This window comes from Scyliorhinus torazame, chromosome 6 (assembly GCF_047496885.1).
Source record: "Scyliorhinus torazame isolate Kashiwa2021f chromosome 6, sScyTor2.1, whole genome shotgun sequence".
Lineage (NCBI taxonomy): Eukaryota > Metazoa > Chordata > Chondrichthyes > Carcharhiniformes > Scyliorhinidae > Scyliorhinus > Scyliorhinus torazame.
Window position 1 is genome coordinate 167,609,500 of NC_092712.1, and position 15,268 is coordinate 167,624,767.

General features: G+C 44.3%; 1 protein-coding gene across 5 annotated transcripts in view; it reads right to left on the reverse strand.

The window, feature by feature from the left end:
* The window catches only part of LOC140425138 (cytoplasmic dynein 1 intermediate chain 1), a 502,251-nt gene that overhangs the window by 156,353 nt on the left and 330,630 nt on the right, over positions 1-15,268 (reverse strand). For all 5 annotated transcript variants that reach the window (XM_072509063.1, XM_072509064.1, XM_072509066.1 and 2 more), the window contains exon 11: positions 4,140-4,286. In XM_072509063.1, coding sequence (XP_072365164.1) covers positions 4,140-4,286 — 147 coding nt within the window. The remainder of the gene's footprint in view (positions 1-4,139; positions 4,287-15,268) is intronic.

The window sequence follows — 15,268 nt, forward strand, 5'->3', positions numbered from 1 at the left end:
CAAGGCTCCCCCCCCCCCCCCCCCCCGAGCCGGGCCCAACCCCTGGCAGTGCCAACCTGGCACCTGGGCATCCTGGCAGTGCCACCCAGGTGACAATGCCAAGGCGCCCGAGTGGGAGTACCATGGTGCCCGAGTGGCAGTTCCAGGGTACCCCAGGCACCAGGGATCCAGACCACCCAGGGGTCCTCAATGGCCTGTATGACCCCCGTGGCACGGTTATGCCTGATTCACGTTTGTGTGAACCAGTACTAATCGGCATCCTGGCGCAGTCTCAGGGGAGTCCCGAGCACCGGGTGAACCCGGCGTCGGGTATGGTCATTTAAGTATGCAGATCTGGTTCTCACCAGCGAGGGGGAGACCCAGATCGCACTGGTTGATTCGGGATCGGCATGGTGAGGAGCCAAAATTGGAGTTCTCGTGCAATTCATCCTTTGTGCCCGATCCACAGCGTGATCGCTGAACTGGCCCAGAGAATCACTTGCAATTACTTATCTTCCTGCTGCAGGCTCACGGGCTGGGATTCTCCAATCCCGCGGCCAAGTTCCGATGCCGGCGTGAAAAGCGGCGGCAACGGTCCTCGATAATGAGGAATGCTCTCTTTCCTAGGGGGCTAGGTCGGCGCCGGAGTGGTCCCCGCAGCTCCAGCCGGCGCGAGTTCGCGCATGCACGCTGCTGCCGGCCCCCGGGAAATATGGTGGAGCCCTACAGGGGCCCAGCGAGGAGGAAAATAGGCCCCCACGGAACCAACCCGCCCGCCGATCGCGGGCCAGACTACCGTGGAGGCCCCCCCCCCCCCCCCCCCCCCCCCCCCCGAGGTCAGATCCCCACCGCTCCCCCCTCCAGGACGGCCCCCGCTGACACATCTTCCAGGTCCCGCCTTGTGGGACCGGAGTACCACGCTGGCGGGACTCAGCCGAACTCGGCGGCCACTCGGCCCGTCGGGGCCGTGGAGGATCGTCGGGGGGCCACTTTCAACGGGTTGCGCCCCCCCCGGGGATTCTCCAACCCGGTGCGGGGTCGGAGAATCCCGGCCATTATGTCTGGTATTCTGCAAAGCTCTATCCTTGGCTCCCTCCCATTTCTCATCTACATGTCATACTTGATGACATCATCCTAAAGGAGAGCATTTGTTTTTACGTGTACACTGATGGCCCCCACTCTACCTCACCACTACCCCTCTCAACTCTTTCACTGTTGCAAAATTATCAGATTGTTTATTCAGCATCTAGTATTGACAAGGACAAATTTCCTCCAATGCAGTAATAGGAACACAAACTATTGTTTCCGATCTCTCCTCCAAACATTTCCCAATAGTAACTCCAGCCATCCCCCATGAAACAGACAGACTAAACCAGTCTGTTTGCAACCTTGGTGTCATATTTGACTTGGAAATTAATTTGCAATCACAAATTCACACCATCATGAAAATCGCCAATTCCCGCCTCCGTAATATCATCAGACATCATCCATCTCAGCTCATCAGCTACTGAAACACTCATTCATGCATTTTGTACCTCTAGACTTTACTATTTCAATGTGCACTTGGCTGGTCTTCCACATTCTACCTTCTGTAAACTTGAGGTCATCCAAAAACCCTGCTTCTCATGTCTTAGCTCACACCAAGTCCGTTCACCTATCAACCCTGTGCGCACTGACCTACATTGCTCATCTTATAATGCTTCCATGAAGTGCCTTTAGTTATTGGGTTATATATAAACGTTATTGTTAAGAAGCTATACAAGATCCATGATTGTATTATTAGGAGCATAGAATACAATAGCAAAGAAGTCATGCCAAAGCCTTGGACGGCCTGCAGAGGAGATTTACTAAAAAGATATCTTAAAATTCAAGGCTTCCATTATGTGGAGAAAGCAGAGAATCGTTGATTGTTCTTATTTGGGCACAGAAGGGAGATTTCATAGAGGTATTCAAAATATTGGTGGCACAGTGGTTTGCTTCACAAAGCCAGGGACCCAGGTTCGATTCCCGGCTTGGGTAACTGTACGGAGTCTGCATTTTCTCCTCATGTCTGCGTGATGCTAGCTTCTTGTGCCCTGGCCGATGTGAATGGTGCACAGAAGAACATCTAGTTCTTGACTAGTTAAAGTATTTTATTATAACACAAATGCGTGGTAATGATAACTATAATAAATATATTACAAACTACTAATACTGATAAAGTATTCTGGAGCTACTGCAAGTGCGACTATCCACTAACACGACTAACTCCCAACTCAGAGGTACAGGGTCACATGGTATACTTACACTGCCACCTACTGGTCAGAGGTAGTTTACATCATTCTCTACAAAAAGCTTATGCATATCATTACGTGTGTGTTTTCTCCAGGTGCTCCGGTCTTCCTACAAGTCCTGAATGATGTGCTTGTTAGGTGAATTGGACATTCTGAATTCTCCTTCAGTATATCCGAACAGACACCGGAGAGTGGCGACAGGGGATTTTCACAATAACTTCATTGCAGTGTTAATGTAAGCCTACTTGTGACACTATTAAAGATTATTATTATTGAAATGTTTTGATAGAGTAAATAAGGAGAAATAGTTTTCAGTGCCAGAAGGGTCGGTAACTAGAGGATATAAATTTAAGGTAACTGGTAAAAGAATCAGAGGTGACATAAGTTAAAATATATAGTTGGGAGAGTTATGATGTTCTGGAAGCTTGAAGAGAGTGACAGAGACTGAATCAACTGTAGAGACTGGCAGAGATTGATTCAACTGTAACTTTCAAAATGGAATTGGATAAATACAAAGGAAAAATTTGTAAGGCTATGGGAAACAGTTGGGGAGAGGGAATACTTGGAAAGCACTTTCACAGACCATCACAGGCGCAATGACGTCTTCTGTGCGGTATGAATCTATGAATTATGAAAAACACTGCTCATAATTTATTATCTGATTATATCACTCCAGTTTCCAAAATCAAAAGCTGCCAGCACATTTGAACTCTTAAGCACTGGATAGTTATCAGACAAAGTCCTACACCTGCAAATTATACTAATTTTGAAATGTAATCTTAATGTGAAGCTATACTCAACATCCTGAATGAACAGATTATTACTTAACTCCCCATTCAGCAGTCAGAGCAAGTACTTGAAATCAAGCCTACTGCTCATGGAGAAGGTGTATACCGACAGAAACTAGTTGGGTCAGATGGTGCTGAAATTTCTGTTATTCTAAAAAATACATAGAATCATAGAATCATAGAAGTTTACAGCATGGAAACAGGCCCTTCGGCCCAACCAGTCCATGCCGCCCAGTTTTTTACCATTAAGCTAGTCCCAGTTGCCCGCACTTGGCCCATAACCCTCTATACCCATCTTACCCATGTAACCATCTAAATGCTTTTTGAAAGACACAATTGTACCCGCTTCTACTACTACCTCTGGCAGCCCATTCCAGACACTCACTACCCTCTGAGTGAAGAAATTGCCCCTCTGGGCCCTTCTGAATCTCTCCCCTCTCACCTTAAACCTATGCCCTCTAGTTTTAGACTCCCCTACCTTTGGGAAAAGATGTTGACTATCTACCTTATCTATGCCCCTCATTATTTTATAGACCTCTATAAGATCACCCCTAAGCCTCCTACGCTCCAGGGAAAAAAGTCCCAGTCTATCCAGCCTCTCCTTATAACTCAAACCATCAAGTCCCGGCAACATCCTAGTAAATCTTTTCTGCACTCTTTCTAGTTTAATAATATCCTTTCTATAATAGGGTGACCAGAACTGCACACAGTATTCCAAGTGTGGCCGTACCAATGTCTTGTACAACTTCAACAAGACGTCCCAACTCCTATATTCAATGTTCTGACCAATGAAACCAAGCATGCCGAATGCCTTCTTCACCACCCTGTCCACCTGCGACTCCACCTTCAAGGAGCTATGAACCTGTACTCCTAGATCTCTTTGGTAATTATTTGGTAATTATTTGCATAATTATTTGGTAAATGAATTGCAATTGGGGACGTTAAAAAAAGTTATATAATAAATCTGATAAAAAGCCAAAAGGACTCGGAACATTAATTTTGCATTCTCTCCTTGCGTTCTCTGCCAGACCTGCTGAGTTTTTTTCCAGCATCCTCTGTTCTTAATGTATTAATACATTCAGGTATGTATTTTACTCACAGTGTGAGCAGCTGCAGAAAGAGGTGTTCGTTGTACTGGAGTTCGCCGGTGGCTGCGGTTATCCCAAAGAACGATTTGTCCGGAGTATGTACCACCAACTACTAAGTTCGGGTGGAATCGGGCAAAGCAGACGGACATTACAGGAGACTGTAGCATAAAACCAATATATTGAAAAACAATTAGTTAGAATTCAATTCTTTTAATCAAACTATAATTACTCAGCATAAATATTCAATATTTACAAGTCCCAGCAGGATCATTGACGTAAAATTAGAGAGATTATTTTAACATACAAAGTGAGCTCTTTCAGCTTCACGATGTCTTCTGCCCTTACATAGAAATATAGAAAATAGGAGTAGTAGGAGGCCATTCAACCCTTCGAGCCTGCCCTAGGTAAATAAATTCCTCCTGAATTCCCTATTGGATTGGTTAATGACTATCTTTGCTTACTGCTCTTAGTTCTAATCTATCCTGCAAGTAGAAACATCCTAACATCCTATCTATGTTTAGCCTAACAAACACTTTCTTATACGTAAAGACTTTTGAGGTCACCTTTTCTAGAAAAGAGCCTCAATATGTTAAATTTTGTATATCTTTTTTGCATCTCCTCAGTGCTTTCGTCTTCTTTTAAGAACATTCATACCAAACTGGTCACAGTATTCCTCATGTGGTCTAACCAAGATTTGATTCAAGTTTAGTATGTCTTTCAATTCTATTCCTCGAGAAATGAACTTCAGTCTTTCGTTTACTTTATTAATCTGCACTGGCAATTTTGTTTATTTAATTCCATTTAAGCTCTTAGAATTCAAGCTGTTTGTGGCCTCATTAATCTGCCTATCAAAATGCATTACCTCAACTATCTTTATTAAATTACATGCCCATTCTGAAAGTGTGTTATCTTTTATTTTGTCACAAGTTTTGTCACGACTAACTGCAGCCCTCAATCTGGTATGATCCAATTGAAACTATACGCTGAATCTCAACCCAAAATAGTTCATAGAAATGAAGAACAACAGTGGCCCCGGCACTGATATTTGTGGTACATCACCTCTCCTCTCCTTTTCACCAGTCTGAATAATTATCTTGAAGAGCTTTATCTATTTCAGCTGCACCTCATCCACAAATACAATCACAACTTCCCAATATTGCTGTCCAAAAATAAGACATACTTGTGACAATAAGCGATTTTCATTTCATTTCATACCATTTGTCAGTTTTAATGTTTATGCATTGCAAAAAGTAATATCATAAGTCATTGAAAATACATCCAATTGTTCAACTCTTAACTTGAGATGCCCTAAATTGAATGTCACCCCAAATGGGATTCTCTGAAGTCATGTATTGTCTCTCAAAACTGTCGTATTTCATTGCCAATATAAAAATATAGTAAAACATTAATACAGGCCAAAAGAAATTAAAACAATATTGTCTCTTGATTTTTCAAAACTAAGAGAAAGAAAGCCGGGCACTTGATGATAAGCCTGACCTGAAACTTGCAAATATTTTCTGATCTGTTTAAATTTCCTAATCAAACAACAATTATACTGGGACCTCAGACACTGTTTAGTTATTACCAACTTTACTTTGAGATTTTGAAGGGGAACAAGTTCCACCGTAGCAGAATATCACATGCTCCTCTGAGCTACTGCCCTCGTTAAATAGCTCATCAACTATAATAGGGTTCAGGGAACAGTACAATGGGAAAATCTACAAACATCAATAACTTTCAGACAATTTTCTTGGGTGAAGGCCCTTTCTGAAAATAATTTTTCATTTTAAAACTTCACAATTGCCTTCAGAAACACCTAACTCACCACTGCAAAAATTGCATTTTTTAGTATTTATTTGCTCCCCTCTAATGGAACAGATAGTATATTGGGTATTATGTGGAGCTTAAGTCATGAGATATTCATGTTCCACTTCTCACATGTCACCCTTGAAGTTAGTTGGTTTAGACATCACAGAAGAACAATTTGATTCTAAAACACTTTTGTCAGAAATTTCATTGAAGAAAAATAACTTATTTTTTGCCTTGAAGCAGTGTGCTTGATTCAGGGTGTTTTCTCCATTGCACCTAGTTTGGAGTTCTCAGCTTTTTCTTGGAAAAGCTGCCATACAGTTTCCACAAGTTTTGTTCGTTGGCATATATATTTACTATGCTTGTCACCTCTATTTATGGAAGGTGAAATCACATATAGTATGCACCAAATTTGTTTTCAAGGTTATCTTAGAAAAAGCCGAATAGATGATTTCCCTGATTGAGGTTTTGTTATAAAAACACATGCAAATAATATTCAAATCAAGACTTTCTGGAGATAGTGAAAGATTCCTCCTCAATAGCTTCCTATTGATTGAACAAATTTGAGGGAAATATGAACTTACAGCAACACATGCAACACAAATTTTTTTTTAGCTGTTAGATCCTTTAAGGAACTTGGGACCACACCAGGGTAAAATAACAGGGGGCGGCAGATTGGACAGGATGCAGATGGTTTGTGGTTATTACTAGGTTTTCTAAAAAAATTGGAGACTTAACATATCTTCCTGATGTGTTTTGAGCAACTGCTGTGTGCAAAAATCCCACAACATTCTGATAAAATGGTCTTTCTATTCCATTATGTTAATTTACTGGGTCAGCAATTCCTTCAAAACATGGAAAACAGTATTTCATATTTATCTAACTAATGAGCTTTCATGGTAACTAAATTAAACATTTTAGAAAAGAACTTGTGCAGTAAGATACAAGACTAATAATGAAGTCATCTCCTTATCAGCGTAGAATGCCATTTATTAGCTTGAGACAACACATTTCCATTTTGAACAATGTGGAGCCCAGCACACGAGAGTAAAAGGCAAGGCTGAAACTCATGTTACCACTTCAGTCAGAATTGAGTGGCTGATCTATCTTGGCTTCATCTCAAAGTCCCCACCAGTACAAATTCCAGTCTTTGGCCAATACAATTTACTCCATGTGATAACAAGAAATTGCTGAGTGCACTAATTACAGAAAAGGCTATGGACTCCAAAAACTGTAGGGTCCCAGGGCTGGCCGCAGCTCCGGCTAAAATGTTCCAACAAAGCTAAATCACTGGCACCTAACTGACAAAGGTGAAAAATTGCCCAGGTGAGTCCTGTCCACAAAGAGCAGGATAAATTCACCTCGCCAATTTCCAGTCCATCATACTCTAAATGATCAATGGTGATGGAAGGTGTCATTGTCAACGCTATTAAACTTACTCATCAATGACCTGCTCACCGATAGTCAGTTTGGTTTCCACTAGGATTGCTCTGTTTCAGACTCATTATACACTTGGTCCAAAACGGACAAAGAGCTGAATTCCGGAGGTGAGAGTGATTGCCCCTCACATCAAGGTAGCATTTGGCCAACTCTGGCATCAACGAGCCCTTGAGAAATGAAGTGAATGGAAAAGGACAAAAAGAAGCTGGCTGTGTGCATTAGAAGCCTTATCCCCATGACATCACTGCTAGAGTTTCTCAGATCAGAGTCCTAGATCAGAAAATAAATTGTTTGCTGCTGTTCATTTCATTTTGCAACTCCCCGTTCAATTAATCGGTCGTCTGGAGCAAGATCTGAACAAAATTCAGGTTTGGGATGATAATGGGCAAGCAACATTCACATTACAGAAGTGGCAGGCAATCAGCGCCTCCAGTATAACCCCTGACTTTGATTAGGTTGCAACAAATCATAGAATGGTTACAGCACAGGAGGATGTCTTTTGGCCTGTCGAGTTGGGGCTGGTTGTCTGCAAGAACAATTTATGTAGTGCTGTTCCGCTGCAGCTCTCCAAATTTTCTCTCTTCAGGTGCTTATCTAATTCCTCTTCTGAAAGCCATGATTTTATTTGTCTCCCCAAGATACCGAGTCCGAACATTGCGCTGCATAAAAATAATGTTCCTCATGTCGGTTTTGGTTCTTTTGCCAATCACCTAATTAATTGGGGCTTGGAGAAGACGGAGATAGAGTCAATCAGAAGCTATAAGCAACTGTGGGACCAAGAGCTGGACAGGAGCTAAGGGAGCAGGCTGGCGGAAAGCAGTCTATGTCTTTCTAATGCCTCGATATGGAGCAAAGAAGCTAATGGGTACAAAAACAACAAAGAACAAAGAAATGTACAGCACAGGAACAGGCCCTTCGGCCCTCCAAGCCCGTGCCGACCATGCTGCCCGACTAAACTACAATCTTCTACACTTCCTGGGTCCGTATCCTTCTATTCCCATCCTATTCATATATTTGTCAAGATGCCCCTTAAATGTCCCTATCGTCCCTGCTTCCACTACCTCCTCCGGTAGCGAGTTCCAGGCACCCACTACCCTCTGCGTAAAAAACTTGCCTCGTACATCTACTCTAAACCTTGCCACTCTCACCTTAAACCTGTGCCCCCTAGTAATTGACCCCTCTACCCTGGGGAAAAGCCTCTGACTATCCACTCTGTCTATGCCCCTCATAATTTTGTATACCTCTGTCAGGTCTCCCCTCAACCTCCTTCGTTCCAGTGAGAACAAACCGAGTTTATTCAACCGCTCCTCATAGCTAATGCCCTCCATACCAGGCAACATTCTGGTAAATCTCTTCTGCACCCTCTCTAAAGCCTCCACATCCTTCTGGTAGTGTGGCGACCAGAATTGAACACTATACTCCAAGTGTGGCCTAACTAAGGTTCTATACAGCTGCAACATGACTTGCCAATTCTTATACTCAATGCCCCGGCCAATGAAGGCAAGCATGCCGTATGCCTTCTTGACTACCTTCTCCACCTGTGTTGCCCCTTTCAATGACCTGTGGACCTGTACTCCTAGATCTCTTTGACTTTCAATACTCTTGAGGGTTCTACCATTCACTGTATATTCCCAACCTGCATAAGGCCTTCCAAAATGCATTACCTCACATTTGTCCGGATTAAACTCCATCTGCCATCTCTCCGCCCAAGTCTCCAGACAATCTAAATCCTGCTGTATCCTCCGACAGTCCTCATCGCTATCTGCAATTCCACCAACCTTTGTGTCGTCTGCAAACTTACTAATCAGACCGGTTACATTTTCCTCCAAATCATTTATATATACTACAAAGAGCAAAGGTCCCAGCACTGATCCCTGTGGAACACCACTGGTCACAGCCCTCCAATTAGAAAAGCATCCCTCCATTGCTACTCTCTGCCTTCTATGGCCTAGCCAGTTCTGTATCCACCTTGCCAGCTCACCCCTGATCCCGTGTGACTTCACCTTTTGTAATAGTCTACCATGAGGGACCTTGTCAAAGGCCTGACTGAAGTCCATATAGACAACATCTACTGCCCTACCTGCATCAATCATCTTAGTGACCTCCTCGAAAAACTCTATCAAGTTAGTGAGACACGACCTCCCTTTCACAAAACCGTGCTGCCTCTCACTAATACGTCCATTTGCTTCCAAATGGGAGTAGATCCTGTCTCGAAGAATTCTCTCCAGTAATTTCCCTACCACTGAAGTAAGGCTCACCGGCCTGTAGTTCCCGGGATTATCCTTGCTACCCTTCTTAAACAGAGGAACAACATTGGCTATTCTCCAGTCCTCCGGGACATCCCCTGAAGACAGCGAGGATCCAAAGATTTCTGTCAAGGCCTCAGCAATTTCCTCTCCAGCCTCCTTCAGTATTCTGGGGTAGATCCCATCAGGCCCTGGGGACTTATCTACCTTAATATTTTTTAAGACACCCAACACCTCGTCTTTTTGGATCACAATGTGTCCCAGGCTATCTACACCCCCTTCTCCAGACTCAACATCTACCAATTCCTTCTCTTTGGTGAATACTGAGGCAAAGTATTCATTTCGTACCTCGCCCATTTCCTCTGGCTCCACACATAGATTCCCTTGCCTATCCTTTAGTGGGCCAACCCTTTCCCTGGCTACCCTCTTGCTTTTTATGTACGTGTAAAAAGCCTTGGGATTTTCCTTAACCCTATTTGCCAATGACTTTTCGTGACCCCTTCTAGCCCTCCTGACTCCTTGCTTAAGTTCCTTCCTACTTTCCTTATATTCCACGCAGGCTTCGTCTGTTCCCAGCCTTTTAGCCCTGACAAATGCCTCCTTTTTCTTTTTGACGAGGCCTACAATATCACTCGTCATCCAAGGTTCCCGAAAATTGCCGTATTTATCTTTCTTCCTCACAGAAACATGCCGGTCCTGTATTCCTTTCAACTGCCACTTGAAAGCCTCCCACATGTCAGATGTTGATTTGCCCTCAAACATCCGCCCCCAATCTATGTTCTTCAGTTCCCGCCTAATATTGTTATAATTAGCCTTCCCCCAATTTAGCACATTCATCTTCGGACCACTCTTATCCTTGTCCACCAGTACTTTAAAACTTACTGAATTGTGGTCACTGTTACCGAAATGCTCCCCTACTGAAACATCTACCACCTGGCCGGGCTCATTCCCCAATACCAGGTCCAGTACCGCCCCTTCCCTAGTTGGACTGTCTACATATTGTTTTAAGAAGCCCTCCTGGATGCTCCTTACAAACTCCGCCCCGTCTAAGCCCCTGGCACTAAGTGAGTCCCAGTCAATATTGGGGAAGTTGAAGTCTCCCATCACCACAACCCTGTTGTTTTTACTCTTTTCCAAAATCTGTCTACCTATCTGCTCCTTTATCTCCCGCTGGCTGTTGGGAGGCCTGTAGTATACCCCCAACATTGTGACTGCACCCTTCTTATTCCTGATCTCTACCCATATAGCCTCACTGCCCTCTGAGGTGTCCTCTCGCAGTACAGCTGTGATATTCTCCCGAACAAGTAGCGCAACTCCACCTCCCCTTTTACATCCCCCTCTATCCTGCCTGAAACATCTAAATCCTGGAACGTTTAGCTGCCAATCCTGCCCTTCCCTCAACCAGGTCTCTGTAATGGCAACAACATCATAGTTCCAAGTACTAATCCAAGCTCTAAGTTCATCTGCCTTACCCGTAATGCTCCTTGCATTAAAACATATGCACTTCAGGCCACCAGACCCGCTGTGTTCAGCAACTTCTCCCTGTCTGCTCTGCCTCAGCGCCACACTGTCCCTATTCCCTAGTTCTCCCTCAATGCTCTCACCTTCTGACCTATTGCTCCCGTGCCCACCCCCCTGCCATACTAGTTTAAACCCTCCCGTGTGACACTAGCAAACCTCGCGGCCAGGATATTTATGCCTCTCCGGTTTAGATGCAACCCGTCCTTCTTATACAGGTCACACCTGGGGTGTGACCTGGGGTACCTGGGGTGTTTCTGATTTTGAAATCCCTCAGCACAAATGCAGTGAAGCTGAAGCTTGAGCTGAGAAGTCCACAATCGTGAGGTTTTGAAGAAAAGTCGGATGGTCAGTTAGCCAAAAGCTAATGGAACAATCCCCATGAAATCTCACACCTCAAGTGTGCAGCATTTCTTGAGAAGAAGACAAAGTAAATTCCAAACTGCTGTGACATACTTGATGGTCCCAAATGGAGAAGTGAATAAAAGCTCAAGATCTTGTAATGTATCGTAATACTCTTGCATGGAAATAAAATAAACAGGTACTGACTGACCTGTTGAGATTTTGGGGCTTACGTAATAAGGGTTTACAAAATAGTGTTAGGTTTGTATTTGCTTTCTTTAATTCTTGTGTCGTAAAAGCTTTTGTTTAAAACGTGAATTGGCAGTATTTTGTTCAATTAATAACTGGGTGTTGAAATTTCTTTTGAAAATTAATGGTTCCCCTTAAGATCATAACACTGTTTATGGCAAGTGCCTTCATGTTAGTAGAGGGCAGTATGGTGGTGGTGGACATAGTCAAGTGTCTTTCGGATGCAGGGTGCAAAATTGCTCTATTGTCGGTTAGACAATAGTCAAATTGAGGAGCAATAACTCCTCCTACAATTCTTGCTGTGATATTTTCAAGATAGTTAATTATAAGCAATGAGCAGTGTGAATAAATTTGTATTACAGGTTGGGATTCTCCAAACCTGGATATCAAATACTGAGTACTGGGAAACCCTGAGCTATGCATTAAAGAACACGTCACATGTTAATACATTACCTCCTCAGACTAGCAACAGACAAAGGAAATTGGGGTTCAAAATTGCCATATTCTCGAATCCCCAGTCCTGACAGTCAAAGCTCAATACTACCATGTCCAGGACTGTTCTCTGGACTAAATAAGGACAGATCATCCCCAATTCAGCCAAACCCCACTTCTTCCTTTCCCGACTCCCAAACACAAGATATCTGATTCAAACTGCACATCTCCTGCATGCCATATTGCTGTGCATTCTCAGCTTTCAAAATGGCTGTCATTATGCATTGAAATGTAATGAGTACTTTAAAAGAAAAAGCTGTCAATTTTCCCGCTCAGTGATAGGAAACTGGTGGAGGAACTGCAAGCTCCATGGTGGGGGAAGGGGAAAAGTAGGATCTGTAGCAGAGCTGTGAGAAGGTGGCAACAATGAGCAGAACCATGGAATGAATGCACTCAGAACTACAGAAATGCAAATAGAATGCTAAATATATGAACAAACTCTGTAGTTTAAAGTTAACACCCAAGCATGATGGAATTAGTATATCACTTTTTCTTATACACACAGAATGCATGCAATATACAATACAATACTAATATATTTTAAATGCCAGATAACTTTTGGGAGGCAATACACACTGCAAATCAATGGATGCACCGACTTCCAAGAAGAACAAAATGTAAAGTTAGAGATTTTGTTGAAACAGAATATTGGATTAGTTACTGCTCTGGCTGCAGATAGGAATTTTGCTTTGTATTATTTTTTTTGGTAGAACATTTTACTAAGGTTTTTATAATTTTATAATAACAATAAACAGTACAAATACAAATATAAACATAGTGCATAAAAACATCTCCATCCCTCACTAATCCCACCTACCCTAAACAGAAAATAGCCTAATCCCCCCTAGCCCCCCCCCCTTTTTATTGCCTCTTGTGGTAGTCTGTGTTAGAAGGATTACGGTACTTGGTAATGCCGGAATTCCATTGGTGGAGAATATACTTGTTCCCATTGGTTAAGCTTGTATGTTAGCTCCGCCCTGCAAGGCGGGGTATAAGAGCCCGTGCCGCCCCAGCAGCTTTCTTCTGTACCTGCGCTGCTGGGGGAAACATCTAGCGTATTAAAGCCTTCAATTGTCTCCAATCTCGCTTCTGGAGTTATTGATTGTGCATCACCACTGTTGACAGTTTAGTTTTCCCCGAAAAAGTCGACAAACGGCTGCCAACTCCGGACGAACCCTAGCGTTGACCTTCTTAAGGCGAACTTAATTTTCTCAAGTCTGAGAAACCCAACCATGTCGCTATCCCAGATCTCTGATTTTGGGGGCTTTGAGTCCCTCCACGCTAGCAATATCCGTCTCCGGGTTACCAAGGAGGCAAAGGCCAAGACGTCAGCCTCTCTCACCCACTGGACTCCCAGATCTTCCGATACCCTTGTTTTTAGTACCGTGGACATGACATCTGCAAAGCCCAGCCAGAATCTCCTACGTTTCGGACATGCCCAAAACATATGGACATGGCTTGCTGCCCTCCCACACACCTGTCCTCTATCCCAAAGAACTTGCTCATCCGGATCACTGTCATGTGTGCCCGGTGAACCACCTTGAATTGTATCAGGCTAAGCCTAGCACATGACGAGGATGTGTCAACCCTGCTCAGAGCATCCTCCCACAGATCCACTTCTATCTCCTTCCCCAGCTCATCTTCCCATTTGAGCTTTAGCTCATCCATCGGAGTTACCTCCCTCTCCATAAGCTCTTTGTAGATATCCAAAGCCTTCCCCTCCCCCACCCCATTCTTGAAACTACCCTGTCCTGTAACCCCCGTGGCGGTAGGAGTGGAAAGGTTGAAACCTGCCTTTGCACAAAATCCCGTATCTGCAGATATCGAAACCCGTTCCCTCCCGGCAATTTAAACTTCTCCAAATCTTCCAAACAGGGAAAGCTCCCATCTGTAAAGGAATCTCCCATCCTCTCGATCCCTGCTCTCCGCCACCTCAGAAACCCACCAGCCAATCTCCCCGGGACAAACCGGTGATTATTATAAATTGGAGCCCACACCAATGCTCCTTCCACTCTCATATGTTTCCTCCACTGCCCCCAGATTCAGGGCGGCCACTACCACCGGGCTTGTGGCGTACCGTGCCGGTGAGAACGGCAGAGGTGCCGTTATCAATGCCTCCAAGCTTGTGCCTTTACACAATGCCGCCTCTACTTGTTCCCACACCGACCCTCCCCGTCCCCGTCCCCCCAACTACCCACTTCCTAATCATGGCTATGTTTGCCGGCCAGAAATAGTTGCTAAGTTCGGCAGCGCCAGCCCGCCCTCCACTCGACTACGCTCCAGCAGCACTTTTACTCGTGGGGTTATACCCGCCCACACAAAACCAGAGATTACCCTATTTACCCGTTTAAAAAAGGCCTTTGGGATAAAGATAGGAAAACAAACAAAAATCTCGGGAGTGCCGTCATTTTCACGGACTGTACCCTCCCCGCCAGTGACAGAGGGAGCATGTCCCATCTCATAAAGTCCTCCTTCATTTGTTCTACCATCCGAGTCAAATTTAGTTTATGTAGCAGCTCCCATTCCTATGCCATGCCATGGATTCCCAAATAGCGGAAACACCCTCCCACCACTCTGAATGGCAGATTCCCCAGTCTCCTCTCCTGCCCCCTTGCCTGTATCACAAAACATCTCACTTTTACACATATTCAATTTGTACCCCGAAAACCAGTCAAATTCCCCAAGATCCGCATAATCTCCCCCATCCCCCCAACAGGTCGGAAATATACCGGAGCAGGTCGTCTGCATATAGAGAGATCCTATGTTCCACCACCCACCCGCACCCCCCCCCCTTCCAGTCCTTTGATGCTCTTAGCGCCATTGCCAGTGGTTCTATGGCCATAGCAAACAGCAATGAGAAATGGGGACATCCTAGCCTTGTCCCTTGGTGCAGCCCGAGTAGCCCGACATCAGCCGATTCATTCAACACCGGTGCCTGGTACAACAACCAAACCCAGTCAATGAAGCCCTGCCCAAACCCGAACTGTCCCAACCCCTCCCACAAATAATCCCACTCCACCCAGTCGAAGGCCTTTTCCCCATCC